At 42.0% G+C, this 15,019-nt stretch overlaps 1 protein-coding gene across 1 annotated transcript in view; it reads left to right on the top strand.

Moving 5' to 3' along the window:
• The window catches only part of LOC126215310 (histone-lysine N-methyltransferase 2D-like), a 459,193-nt gene that overhangs the window by 72,530 nt on the left and 371,644 nt on the right, over positions 1-15,019 (top strand). The window contains exons 13-16 of the mRNA XM_049941991.1: positions 981-1,202; positions 3,588-3,769; positions 9,628-9,792; positions 12,323-12,492. Coding sequence (XP_049797948.1) covers positions 981-1,202; positions 3,588-3,769; positions 9,628-9,792; positions 12,323-12,492 — 739 coding nt within the window. The remainder of the gene's footprint in view (positions 1-980; positions 1,203-3,587; positions 3,770-9,627; positions 9,793-12,322; positions 12,493-15,019) is intronic.

Below are 15,019 nucleotides of genomic sequence, written 5' to 3'. Positions count from 1 at the left end.
CACAGTCTTGACATCCTTCGTGTCCTTTATTTATTTAGTCGGAACTGTTTTTCAGAGTTCACATTGTTAACGAATGTCGCATTTTTCTTTATTGTTGCCACATCTGTGTACAAGTGCATTAATTTTAGGTTTGTGTGTGTTCCCGTCGTGTATCTGTATACTGCATCTTACACTGAACTGACCTCCTGCAGACAAGATGCGTGTTTCCTAATTATTTGTCTAGACTGAAATGGTGCAAGAAGTTTCGATCAGTAGACTTTATATTTCTGGGAGAACTCGGGTTACATGTAACGTACGAGGCGTGTCTTTTTAAATAAGTAGTTTTTAATACGGCCACCACAGTACCACTGTCAGCTATCTGCACGTTCGTGCCGAGTACCTCGTGTCTGTCCACTAATCGCAGACTCCGTAACGGAAATGTTTGCCTGTGTTACGGTTTGCAATACGTGACTGTGTGTCATCACCAAAAGAGTCGGTGCAGAAAGTTACTGAAAAATTTGAGAAAAGAAACGCTTCACAATTTCACCCTTATGTAACGAGTTTCAGAGAGTATTCTTTGTGAAACATTTAGACAGTTAGTGCCACAGCAACGACGTGATGTGAAAATGGCACTTGGAGTGGTTGGCAAATTGGATGACAGATTTTTATAATAGAATTTAGAAATCGGCTGTTCATTATGGTAAGTGCTTTAAAATTGGTGGAAATCGTGTTGTAATGTAGCTTAAGATACACCATTTTATAGTTTAAGGTACACAGTTTTTAAGTGATAATAAATGGTTTTAAAAGTCGGTTCGTATTTGTTTAATACAAAAATGATTCTCACTTAAAAAAAAAAAAAAATGGCCCCTCTTTATGTCATCCGGAGGTAGAGTTTCTTACAGTGTACGCTCGCACGTGCACCGCACCGAAAAATACCTTCCCTTCAAATTCGCTTTCCACCTTCGCCCGACCTCACCGTGCACTCGTTCGCCCCGTCGCAGAGGCCCCAGGTGGACACGTCCCAGCAGAGCGGTGGGCGGCAGCCTGCGGACGAGGAGCACGGCATAGAGAACAGGCTGGTGCTGTGTTCCGCCAAGGACAAGTTCGTACTGACGCAGGACCTGTGCGTGATGTGCGGCGCCATCGGCATCGACCAGGAGGGCTGCCTCATCGCCTGCTCCCAGTGTGGCCAGTGCTATCACCCCTACTGTGTCAACGTCAAGGTGAGTGCCCACAGGCGACAGCAACACAGATTGCCGTAGCCCTCGAACCCGTCCCGATGCCTTGTTTTACCTCCGTGATAAAGATGTCTGTAACCTAAACTACGTTGTACGGCTTGTAAAGTTTAATGTAATTTTACACATTACATAAATTAATTGTAGTATAATATTATTTTAATGTTATTTATTGAAATTGCAATCTTTACGTAGAGACTCAGTCTCTTGTAGAAAATTTAGAATCTGTTTTAGAGAAAACTCGCAACTATTTTTGATGAAATTCACATGTATCTTTGGTGGAATACACATCTAAATTTTTTTGTTTGTAAATTATTAAACGTACATATTTAAAAGGTTTTCACACTAATTGCTTGAAGATGAAGGCTTAGTGCTTTGAAATCGATCGTTGCATTATCTTGTTGCCGAGCAGAGTGCTTCTCTGATTTACGGTCCTTCTCAATATTATTTTTCTCGTCCCACCGAATACTGTACTTAAAAATGCCCGGAGTGTCAATTTTGACTTTTTGTGGGCATTTGTAGCCGTGTGGCACATACTTGACGACACTACAGACATAACCGATAAGGTATTTAATACTGTCAAAGTAGAACCGAAAATAACAATATTTGCTTATTAGGAGAACATTTTCGCCACGGTCGGAAGATGCCGACTGGATTTTTTTTTCTCGGTCACTGTTGTGCAGATCGGAGACACACTAAACTGGCAGCTGACTGTGAGCGTAAACAGACCGCAGTTCTGATCGCCGGAGGGGAGAAGACTGGTCTGGAGAAACGAGCACCACCTCCCTCTTACAGGGCACCTAGCCTACACACCGACTCACAGTAACAGTGATTACCGACACCTTCCAATTTGATGGAGATCGCAGTCGAACTCTGTGATGGGCTGGGGATAGTCTTTTCACTCATTTCAAAATAAGAAAAGAAAATGAGCAATGGAAAATACAAAGCACTGAGGTTGGCAGTGCTGTAAATGAGGTAGAGCAGACCTGATCTCTGGTGGCATTATGAAGCAACTTCTGTTCAAATCATCTACCACCAAAAACTGCTATATTTAAGTACAAAATTTTTATGCCAAATTTTGAAGAGTAGGTGGCAGACATGTGTATGCATTTCTTTGTTCTGTGATGCTAAATCCCACATCTGAGTTCTGTGTTGCATTAGACGGTACGTATCTTGTACAGACCATTCGACTACCCACAATTGAGCATCGAGCAAAACATGTTCTTACACTCACCTTTGCAAGACGGTGCGCAATGCCGATAACCAAAAATTAGGTACATTTTTTATATGTGGTGATTGGTCGTTGGTTTTGGGGATGGAGACCAGACAGCGAGGTCATCGGTCTCATCGGATTAGGGAAGGACGGGGAAGGAAGTCGGCCGTGCCCTTTGAAGGGAAACATCCCGGCATTTTCCTAGAGCGATTTAGGGAAATCACGGAAAACCTAAATCGGGACGGCCGGACGCGGGATTGGACCGTCGTCCTCCCGAATGCGAGTCCAGTGTCTAACCACTGCGCCACCTCGCTCGGTTTTTGATATGTGTATACAGAAAGTAAAGTTATTTTGAACTATCTCTGATAGTACAATTCATATGGATACAATTTGCTGTGGAATAGCTGTCATTAAGCAAATTTGTGCTTTGACATTATGAGTCAGAATTTGTATTTATTACAAATATGAATTTTTCAGGTCCCAATGTATTATTTTTATACTAGGGCACTTTAGAAAGGAGATGTGCCCTGAAACTATCATCTAGTGAAGAAACAATCAAAAGGAGATGCCGAGTCGCAGACAGACACGACAAAAACACTGCCTGAAAGTGAGCTTTCGACCAGCAAGGCCTTCTTCGAGAAGAGACTCCGTACAGAGATACACTCACGCAAAAGCAACTCCCACACACGTGACCACGGTCTCTGTGTGGTGAGGCCAAATCCGGAGACTGTGGACATGTGTGTAAGTTGCGTTCGAGTGCACATCAAGTGTGTGTGTGTGTGTGTGTGTGTCGACGAAGGCCTTGCTAGCCAAAACTAACTTTCTGATAGTCTTTTTGTCTGTGGCTCAGCATCTCCTCTATATGGTGAGTAGGAATATCCTTTTTGAAATAATCAAAGATATAGATGCAAACTGTTATTTCCAGGAAAAATTGTTCGACAAATGGCGAAATCTGTGTAAAGTTCCCAACAGTTGAGGTACTTTAAAATGACAGATTTCACGATTTGTGCTGCCCCCTCTTCCGCCACCTTAAAAATTTATTGCCGATTATAGACGGATGCCCACTTCTAGTTTTAATAATTTTCAGATAAACTTGCCGTAACTATTTACTTTCCCGATAGCCTCGGTAACCGACAATTCGCCCTTCTGCCCCGCCGCAGGTGACGAAGGTGATCCTGCAGAAAGGCTGGCGTTGCCTGGACTGCACGGTGTGCGAGGGCTGCGGCCTGCGCGACGACGAGGCGCGCCTCATCCTGTGCGACGACTGCGACATCTCGTACCACATCTACTGCATGCAGCCGCGCCTCGAGTACGTGCCCCACGGCAACTGGAAGTGCAAGTGGTGAGTGGCCTCGCAGGTAGAGCACGAAACGTCGTAGTTGCAGAAACGGATATTACTGTCAAATTTTTTACTACGCAGACTGGAGTTTGATTACGTGCAAACCGATAGGCCTATCGCAAAATGAGTTCTACCGATACTTTTCCTGTTTTATTCTGTGTTGAGCTGTATTTGATATTAAGTTCGATATATATTTTTTATTTTAGGTTGCAGTAAGTATTGTACGGTTTTTGGCACTTCCACTGTAATCTGTTCACTTCAAAATTGTATAGCTAGAAGTTTGTATGTCCGATGCTAATAAAATTTTAATAGTTTATAGGCGCATATATTGGTAGTGGAAATCTGAACTTACAGAATATTTAAATTACCCAAAAAAAAGTTCTTACAATTTTTCTAAAGCAACTTTTTCTCAGCCCACGATAAACACATAACGGTGTGGGTTCGTTTTGAAGGTCTTTCGTGTGGCCGTAAGAAGCTACGACCACCTTGACCCACAGTGTGGTACAGATTTTATAAACGGCAACATTTCGTAAATGACTCGTGTGCGTGGTTTAGATATATAGATGAAATCTTGGCCGTATGGACCTGTTGAAAGCCCTAGAGTCATTAAATTCCTTCTTCCAGTTAAATTTAACGTGGTCCTGTACTGAATCCCGTACCACTTTCCTCTATCTCATCCTCACTGAAGGTCAGGCGCACACTCGTGCCCGTATAAAACCTACAAACAAACGACAGTACTTACATTTTGACAGTCGTCGTTCTTTCCACGTCAGATGTTCCCTCCCGCACAGCCTCGGCATTCGAGCAGGCTCTTTACAGCAATACGGCACCGTTCTCACCTCGGCCTTCTTTGGACGTAATTACCCCACCGGCCTAGTTCAAAAAGCAGATTTCCCGAGCCATCGCCTCCAGTCCTGGTAGTGCTGATCCCTCCAAAAACAACTTCAGAGCACAACACTGGTAACTCAGTATTGTCCTGGTCTCAGCTGTATTAATCGGCTACTTCGATGAGGCCACGACTTCCTAAAATCGTGCCCTGAAATGAGATCTGAGATCCATTCTATCTGAGATCGTGCTCACCACACTTAGAATAGCTTTCTGTCGCCCTCCCGATCTCTGCAATATCCTTGTCAGACCCTACAATCCTCCTAGACCGATCTCCCTACCCTACGGTTTGCTACCCCTGTGACTGTCTCCGCTGCAAGACTTGCCGTACATTCCCTCCTGCGACCACCTACGGCAGTCCTGTTACTGGCGAAACGTATACTATTTGAGGGAGACGCACCTGTCAAATGACCCGTCTCGTATACCGGCTGTTATGTAAACACTGGCCTTTGCATCGGCATGACTACCACCGAGTTATCGGTTAGGAAGAATGGGCACAGACAGGGGATGTATACCGGCAACACACAATATCCTGTTGCAGAGCACGTTCTACGACACGACGATCGTGACGTCAGTGCCGTCTGCATTCTTCCCCCGGACACCAATTTCCAATAACTCCACAAGTGGGAACTAGTGCTACGACACGTCCTCGGTTCTCGCCACCGACCTGCCTTAATTTACTTTAATTTCTTCAGTCTCAGTGTATCTTCACAGTAACTACTCCTTTCTTCACTCCACTTTAGTTTTCTACATCTTTTATTTTCTGACCAGTCTGTTTTTTGCTGTCCCCCTCCCACCTCTGTCATTTACAATGCACTTAGCTTTCCACTCGTATTAACTCGTGTGCGAAGTTTTTGCAGCAATCTCAGTCTTCCACATACTGTGTCTTCCACCTTGGGGCTGTCGTGTTGTCATATCTCGTCCGGTGCAGTCTCGAACAATTGGTCTTTCCTTCTCTGGTAAACCCTCCCCCCGGAGACTTTTCCAAAATCCACCCCTTTACCTAAACCTCTCCAGTCCTTTCGGCCACATTTTTTCATTCCCCTTCAATCTTTCTGCTGTAAGGAGGAGCCACTGTCTCTGAAAACTTGCTTAAGTATACCTTCTTTTATGTGTTTGTTGTTCTTCTGCCACTTGGTGAGTAGATTTTTTTTGTCTATCCAGTTACAGTATATCATTATAAAATCATCATCACACTGTACAGTCACAGTGTTGGTAGCTTCTTCCAACTACAAAAGACTTTCAAAACAAACCCTCACTTTATGTTATGTGTCCATCCCGGGCTTAGAAAATCCGATTTAAGAAGAATTGTAAGAACTTTTTTGTGGGCGATTGAAAAATTCTGTAACTTGAGGTTTCTACTGCCAATATATGCGCCTATAAACTATTAAAATTTCATTAACATTGCACAAACACATTTCAAGCTATTTAGTTTTGAAGTGAGCAGTTCTTAGCAAAGACTCCAAAAATCAGACTACCATTACTACAACCAAATTGCTCCATATAGCCTCTGGCAGAATAAAAGAGGTAAAATATTGGTGTAACTCATTTTGTGATAGGCCTATTGGTTGTCTTGTAATTAAAGCTTAAACTAGAGTCCCCATAATAAAAAGCCAGTAGTAGTTCTACATGTTGTAATAGCCTTCTATTGCAGCCTGTTGTCACTTTTATCTTTATAATAATTATTAGTTTCATTCAAATGTTGAATGTTTGTACAGCTGTTAAAATGAATAAGACTTGTTAAATTGGTTGAAACTAATAATTGTTACAAAGACAAGTACAACAGTATACCTAACATTAGGCCATTTTCAAGTGGTTCTGAAAACTACTGTAAATGTGATAGATATGTAAAAATTGTATATAATAGAAGGTGAGAAAACAAGGATTACGTATCTATACCCGGGCCGCTGAAACATTGCACTTGACGTTTGCGTATGAAGTTGGCAGCGTAACAGAGTAACAAGTGAAGAACGATAGGCGCTAGGCGTTCAGCGTAGGGCGCCAGCCAATCACAGCGCAGTGAGCACTGCTGTTACTCACGTGCTGTGACGTCAAAGTTCCCGCGTTGCCGGCTTTGTTTGGTGAATGTGTATACAACGTGAATTGTATGTTGTTTATCGCGTGTTTTCGTTGTACTGTGTGCTATATCGTTGTGACTTTTGTTACGTTGTGAGCGTACATACTTGGAAAATGCCACCGAAAAGACTTCGTTCACCTAGTGACAATCCTTTGCGTCGAGGGGTGCCGCTAAACAGCCAGGCACTGGAGTTGCTACGCAGAACTCGTGAGTTTTACGAGCAGGAGAAAAACTACGTAAGCATTCATGGACAGCCATCAATTCCTGCCGACAAAGTGGTGGAACGTACGTCGAAAACTCTTGGTATTAGTGCAAGAACCGTAGTAAGTAAGGGAGTATTACTACAAAACTTGGAAGATACTGAAGTGAGCCGTAATGATTCCGAGCTGTCTGGATCAAATAATACATTTTTATCAACCCCGGGAAAGAAGAAAAAGCGGCCTAGTCCTATCACAGATTCAGATTCTTTCCAGACTGATGCAATTCGTAGGCATGTTTATGCTTACTACAGCAGAAAAGAGTATCCGACTGTAGCTAAGTTATTAATCTCTTTAAAAGAAAGTGAACTCTTCAGGGGTGGTAAAACATCACCAAAAATTCTGCTAAAAAATATGGGTTTCCGTTACAAAACGCTAGACGGACGCAAAGTACTGTTAGAGAGGGCACATATTGTTACCGCTCGTAGCATTTTCTTGCACAAAATTGTGGGCAGAGACATTCATTCCATAATTTGGCTAGACGAAACGTGGGTTAATGCCGGGGAAGCTGTCAGTAAATGTTGGACGGATAACACACCCAGCAGTAGCGGCCATCAGCCGACGGGAAGAGGAGCTAGATTAATTGTGGTCCATGCAGGCTCCTCCAGTGGTTTTGTTCCTGACGCACTTTTAGTTTTTAGATCAAAAAAGACTGGTGATTACCATGAAGATATGGATCACACACGATTTGTTGAGTGGTTCAGGGACCTTTTAAAACAATTTCCTATCCCTACAACAATTGTAATGGACAATGCTCCATATCATTCGGTGATACAGAACAAAGCCCCAACCACGAATGATCGGAAAGAATTTATGGTGCAATGGTTACAGGCTCGAAATATTACAGCGGATATATGACAAAGGTTCTCTTATATTCTCTTGTTAAAGAAAATAAGCCTACGACACCTACATATGTAGTAGACGAAATTGCCAAGGAGCACGGTCATACTGTAATAAGGCTGCCACCATATCACTGCCATTTCAACCCTATTGAGTTAATATGGAGTGATGTAAAAATGTATGTAAGGAACAACAACAAGTCCTTTACAATAACAGAGGTGGAAAAGCTGTTGCGTGAAGCTCTTGTGACTGTGGATGCAGCCTCATGGAGAAAAAAAGTAGAGCACGTCGAGAAGCTTATACGAGCAGCACAGACAATAGAAGGCATTATCAGTGGCCATGAACAATTAATGATTTGACTTGCTGATGACGACGATGAAGACGGTTTTGGCGATGAATCGGACAACAGTGACGATGGCGAGCTGGATGGAATTGCGCCATTATCGCTGTAAATTGGTGAGTGAAAAATTACTAATATTGGTTATTTATTGCAATCTCGGTTATTATTTATTTTGTAAACTACGTACATTATTGATTTTAAAGTACCAGTCGGCAGATGCTTGTTTTTTGTATTTCTTTGCTCCGTTATCGAAAGGGTGCGCATCGTTGTGCTTTTATATGCATTATTATACGGTTGTTTACTTCCTGTCATTGTAGTACAACTAAAAACGAATTTTTATATACACTGTAATTGCTCAATCGCTTGCATTTACGAGACGGGACGGGAAACTGTATCGTCTGCTGTGTGTATAGAGGCTGCTGTTGCAACATCGCTATTACAGTATAGCCAACCTAACTACACAAAAAGCGAACTGTCAAGTGCAATGTTTCGCCGGCGGGGGTATACACCAGTAAAAAAACTGTAAAGCTTTTGTGTCTGTCTGTCTGAATGTGCTAGTCTTCAAAACTGCTAGACGAATTTTCCTGAGGTTATCACAGGTAACTCGAGGGTAAATCGTTGCAATGTATAAACTTTTATCAAGAAAAAGTTGTAATTTAAAGTTAAAGGAGCAGGTTGAACATAGTAGATCTGATGTTTACCTTAGTGACGTGATTGTCACGGATTAGTACACCGAAGAACCAATATTTAGTGCTGTTAGTTTTGTAGTTCACTGAGGAACAGTGCTGTAGTTTCTTTACATCAATGACTGAAGTATTTCTGGAAGTTCATGTTAGTGACAGAATTAAGTGGCACAATATGAATACAGACAATTTACTGGGCTAGATTATACGGATTTACAGGTTTTGCTTCGTGTATTAAAAACTTCACGAAATTAGTTTGCTTCTTTCGATAAATTTTATTTATATTTGACTTCTTGGCTAGGGAGAACGAATTTTTTGACAATTTGGTCTTTTAAGGGTTCTGTTTTTAACAATAAGAGTTGCAGGACCCTCAAAATCGACAGTATTCGAGTGGCCCTTCTTTAACTTCCGTTGCAAAGCAAGGTTTCAGTAGTTATACGGGTACAGAAAGACTGGCACGAGATAGGCTAGTGTCTGTTGCAGCAAAACAACTGTCGCGTGGGTGACTCGAGACAGCAAAAGGAATTGTGACACATCGTGATAACGTTCAGCTGTTCAAATTCTTTTTTTTAAATTGAGGGGAGAAAAGTACAAATGTACATATTTGTTTTGAGATAAAAGTGCTGCACAATTTCCCAATACAGTGCCCAATAAACTCACCAATGTAAAAAGTCATGAATTGTGTTTGGACTGTGCTAACAATTTCTACCATTTCTTCTTTAGAGTATTTTGCTTCAGTATCGGCTGTCGGTGTATACGTTACTCCTTGCTGTCATCAGGTGTGCCGTGTGCACCGTGTGTGGCAGCAACGACCCCGGATTCAACTGCACCTGGCAAAAGAGCTTCACGGAGTGCGGTCCCTGCGCATCGATGAATACTTGCCCGGCGTGCAGCGACGCCTATTGCGAAGGAGACCTCATTATACAGTGTGTGCAGTGTGAGAGGTAAGGTGAAGCTTCACTCCTCAGCAAAATGTACACTGTTGTACCTTCCTAACTGATAAAAAAAATTGTTATCCGATTGGTGTAACACTTCACATTCGAGTGAGATTGAAGTCCATCTACTGCTCCGCTTGTGGTTTTCGAGCAGTTTCTCACACTTACCGGTTCCTTCTCCGATACGTACAAACTGGAAACAGAAAGCTAGCGGTCGTAATAGCACACTTCGACTTCACCACGCTTTGAATGACCTTTTCAGAAAAAAATACTGTGCTCATTGTCTTTTATTACTGTACACACAGAGTTTACACTGTCCAGAAGAACGTAAAATGCAGAACCTCGTATCCAGACCTTCCCCTTCTCCCCTGAGAAATCCAACCCACTTGGGTTCTTCACCAAGTCGGTGCTTCATATCACGATTGTTAAACAGTGGCGTACTTTTTCCATTGCGAATAATTTTTCAGAGCTGCTCTTCAACGACACTACACCCACGTGTGGCTGGCCATATGTTAATTAATTTTGTTCCCACATATCAAATCTGACCTGAACAGAAACAATTTTCGGACCATTGAAAACTCTGAGCCCATTTGACTGGGAGCAACATTCGGTGTGGTATTCGACCCTCAGACGGACCACATGGGAAACTACAAATAATGCTCCAGTCTGATTTCAATGACAGCATTAGTGACCGAGCCATTGCTATTACATTAAAGTCACACCTGATGTGTGGCTGTTGGCAACGTAAAGACTCTCCTGCCTTTTTATTGATGGCAAAACACTACTATCTGTGTTCAGATTTGAGACTCGCCCAGCTGTACATTTATTTTCCAGTGCTGGCATTCTCTGAAATGCTAGATGCCTTAGCATTTTCTTAAATTGTGATGGAACAGATGCTTAGGGAGATTTTAAGAAATTTGAATGTTGGGCCCTCAGACTTGTTAACCTCCATATCTGTTTTGTTGTGTATGAAATTTCTGGACGTTTGTATTTCAGTAGGCAGTTATCAAAAATGTAGTAATTGAGGGTGTAGGTTTCAAGTGAAGCAAAGTTGGGAAGCCACCACTAAATTTAAGATCGTGTCAATCATAGGATCACTTAATTTGAAAATGTGTAGGGAATAGTCTTTCTAAAGTGTAGAAATGTTTGGGGAATAGGTCGTCTAGGAGAATAGCTGTCACTTTCACTATAAATAATGCTTGGATATAGTTAATGATATGATGTAATTGCTGTTTACAGACTTGTGATACTTAACAGTGGGATCACCTGCTCCTCTCGCTGCTTTTGATGTATTGTGCAAAAAGTGTAAGTGTCAGTGTTGCGGTGCACCTAGAAATATATTATCAGTGACGGTGTAAAAACCTCAGAAATGATGTTACAAGCAGATACTTTTCTGTTGCAGCACATTACTTCCAAAGTAACCATTATAATTTTTCTTGTTGCTGCTGTTTTTAATGTTGTCGTGAACTTCAATCTGAAGATTGGTTCGATTCATCTCTGCAAGCCAATGTATTCTGTGCAAACCTTTTCATCTCTGCACAAGTGTTGCAACCTACATCTGCTGGAACCTACTTGCTGTAATTGAGTCTTGTTCTCTCCCCACTTACACTTACTTCCATTACCAAACTGACTATCCCTTTATGCCTCAGAAAGTGCCGTGTCAACTGGTCCCTTCCTTTAGTCGTAAATTTCTTTTCTCCCTGGTTTGATTCAGTACCTCCTCATCAGTTATTTTATCTACCCATCTAATCTGTAGCATTTTTCTGTAACACCACATCTCAAACACTTCTTTTCAGTTCTCCTCTCTACTGCTTTATGTCCACATTTCACATTCGTATAACGTTACAATCCATACGTGTACTTTCAGAAAAGGCTTCCTAACACCTAAATTTATATTTGACGATAACACGATTCTCTTTTTCAGAGATGCTGTTCTCGCTATTGCCAATCTACATTTTAAATCCTTCGTACTGCTGCTGTCATTAGCTATTTTGCGGTCCGTCTTTGAGACACTGTCCTTTCCGTTCAGTGGATCTTCTAAGTCTTTGCACTTCCTGACAGAATTTCCAGTGTCATCTGTAAATTGAAAGTTTGTATTTCGTCTCCCTTAACATTAATTCAGTTGCCAAATATCTCATTTCTTTTACTGGTAGCTCACTATACATACCGGATACTATGGGTGGTAGCCTACAATCCCGTGTTATTCCTTTCTCAGCCACTGCCTCTCCTTCATGTCCTGCAGTCTGGTTTCTGTACAAGCTGTAGATAACTTACCGCTCCCTGTGTTTTATCCTCAGTAACTTCAAAATTATGGAGGCTGTATTTCAGTTGACAGTGTCTGCAGTAGATTTCTAAATTTGAAAAAGCTATAAATGTAGGTTTGCCTCTTATTCGACCTAACTCTTAAGATTAGTCGTAGGGTCCGTACTGCCTCGTGTGGTTTACTGTATTTCTCTTGTAACCCCAATTTATCTTGTGCAGGTAGTTTGACTTTTTTGCAAGGTACTGTCTTTAATAAGTCTTCCATTTTTACGAACAGGTGGCTGCACTGTGCCTGCGACCAGATCAAGACAGAGTCGGAAGCGGAGCGGTGTTCGGAGGAGGGCTACACGTGCCTAATGTGCCGGCCTCGCGATGAGCCGCCCCCGCACCTACTGCCCTCGTCCAACCTCGCCCCCAGGCCTCCGCCACCAGTCTGCAAGAGTCCGGGTGTGTTTGTAATTCGAGCTGGTGTGGCAGTGGAGGACGATTGTCGGGCGGGCTGTAAAAATATGGGTGGGGCAAAACATTTTACCTAGGAATTGTGTTAATGAATAGGCTTAAGGCAGGAATTATTCATATTTAAGGGTGAAAAGTGAAGGTGACAGAGTTTCAAACAGTGGAAACTCCACATAGAAATATCAGAAATGTAGGAAAAGACAGATTGTTACTTACCATAGAGAAGTAACACAAATGATCACCAACTACGACAACTCGGGCCCGAGTTGTAAGTGTCTTTTAATTGTGCCTGTCTGTGACGTAACGTGTTTTCTTTACGGTAAGTAGCAATATATCTTTTCCTACTTTGCCGATACAGCACTTGGTCCACCCATATTTGGTTATCAGTGACCAGTTTTCAAATCATCTGGCCATCATTAGTGAACAACTGAGTAGTGTGCACAGTGACATGTAAGTGCAAGAAACTAAACCTTGCAAACTAAAGAAAAATATTAACACCTGTACAGAATTGTTGTTCACGACTTTCCAAGTGTCGTGGTCAGTCATTACCTAACAGTGACCTGATAATCCTATAACTGATTACTAATAAACAGCTTTTCACACATAAATATGAAGTTTTTCCTCCAATAGATGGTGGAAGAATCCAGTCATCAATGGAACTGTATACTTTGGCTGGTTTTCAGCATAATTTAAAAGTCTTGTAAGACTATCATATTATTAACTTTAAACCACTTTGTTTTGAAAGTTTCCAGTAGATTAAAACTGTTTTGATCTACTGAGAAGTTTCAAATCGGCACACACTCTGCTATAGGGTGAAAATTTGTATTGGAACCTTGTTGGTTTAGAAGATTTCTGTAATTAATGTTTGTTGGAAGGAAGGAAGGGAGGAAGTTAGAAACAGATGTTACTGCTAATCTTATCAAAAGTACGGTGGTCTACATATACGTGTGTACTCTACGAACCACTGTGAAGTGCATGGCAGAGGGTACGTCCCATGGTACAAGGTATCAGGCGAAATTTGTTACAAAACTCATACAAATTACCTCTGTGTAAAACTTAGTAGGGACACGAAATGGAATACTCACAAGAGCTCAGTCATGGGTAAGGTGCGTAGACTTTGGTTTATTGGTATGATACCTGGGAAATGCAGGCAGTATGTAGAGCATGAACCATGGACCTTGCCGTTGGTGGGGAGGCTTGCGTGCCTCAGCGATACAGATGGCCGTACCGTAGGTGCAACCACAACGGAGGGGTACCTGTTGAGAGGCCAGACAAACATGTGGTTCCTGAAGAGGGGCAGCAGCCTTTTCAGTAGTTGCAGGGGCAACAGTCTGGATGATTGACTGATCTGGCCTTGTAACATTAACCAAAACGGCCTTGCTGTGCTGGTACTGCGAACGGCTGAAAGCAAGGGGAAACTACAGCCGTAATATTTCCCGAGGACATGCAGCTTTACTGTATGATTAAATGATGATGGCGTCCTCTTGGGTAAAATATTCCGGAGGTAAAATAGTCCCCCATTCGGATCTCCGGGCGGGGACTACTCAAGAGGACGTCGTTATCAGGAGAAAGAAAACTGGCATTCTACGGATCGGAGCGTGGAATGTCAGATCCCTTAATCGGGCAGGTAGGTTAGAAAATTTAAAAAGGGAAATGGATAGGTTAAAGTTAGATGTAGTGGGAATTAGTGAAGTTCGGTGGCAGGAGGAACAAGACTTTTGGTCAGGTGTATACAGGGTTATAAATACAAAATCAAATAGGGGTAATGCAGGAGTAGGTTTAATAATGAATAAAAAAATAGGAGTGCGGGTTAGCTACTACAAACAGCATAGTGAACACATTATTGTGGCCAAGATAGACACAAAGCCCATGCCTACTACAGTAGTACAAGTTTATATGCCAACTAGCTCTGCAGATGATGAAGAAATTGATGAAATGTATGACGAGATAAAAGAAATTATTCAGGTAGTGAAGGGAGACGAAAATTTAATAGTCATGGGTGACTGGAATTCGTCAGTAGGAAAAGGGAGAGAAGGAAACATAGTAGGTGAATATGGATTGGGGGGAAGAAATGAAAGAGGAAGCCGCCTTGTAGAATTTTGCACAGAGCATAACTTAATCATAGCTAACACTTGGTTCAAGAATCATAAAAGAAGGTTGTATACCTGGAAGAATCCTGGAGATACTAAAAGGTATCAGATAGATTATATAATGGTAAGACAGAGATTTAGGAACCAGGTTTTAAATTGTAAGACATTTCCAGGGGCAGATGTGGATTCTGACCACAATCTATTGGTTATGAACTGCAGATTGAAACTGAAGAAACTGCAATAAGGTGGGAATTTAAGGAGATGGGACCTGGATAAACTCAAAGAACCAGAGGTTGTAGAGTGTTTCAGGGAGAGCATAAGGGAACAATTGACAGGAATGGGGGAAAGAAATACAGTAGAAGAAGAATGGGTGGCTCTGAGGGATGAAGTAGTGAAGGCAGCAGAGGATCAAGTAGGTAAAAAGACGA

The sequence above is a fragment of the Schistocerca nitens genome, chromosome 12, assembly GCF_023898315.1.
Source record: "Schistocerca nitens isolate TAMUIC-IGC-003100 chromosome 12, iqSchNite1.1, whole genome shotgun sequence".
Lineage (NCBI taxonomy): Eukaryota > Metazoa > Arthropoda > Insecta > Orthoptera > Acrididae > Schistocerca > Schistocerca nitens.
The sequence above is the reverse complement of the archived record's forward strand: the minus strand, read 5'-3'. Positions and strand labels throughout refer to the sequence as shown.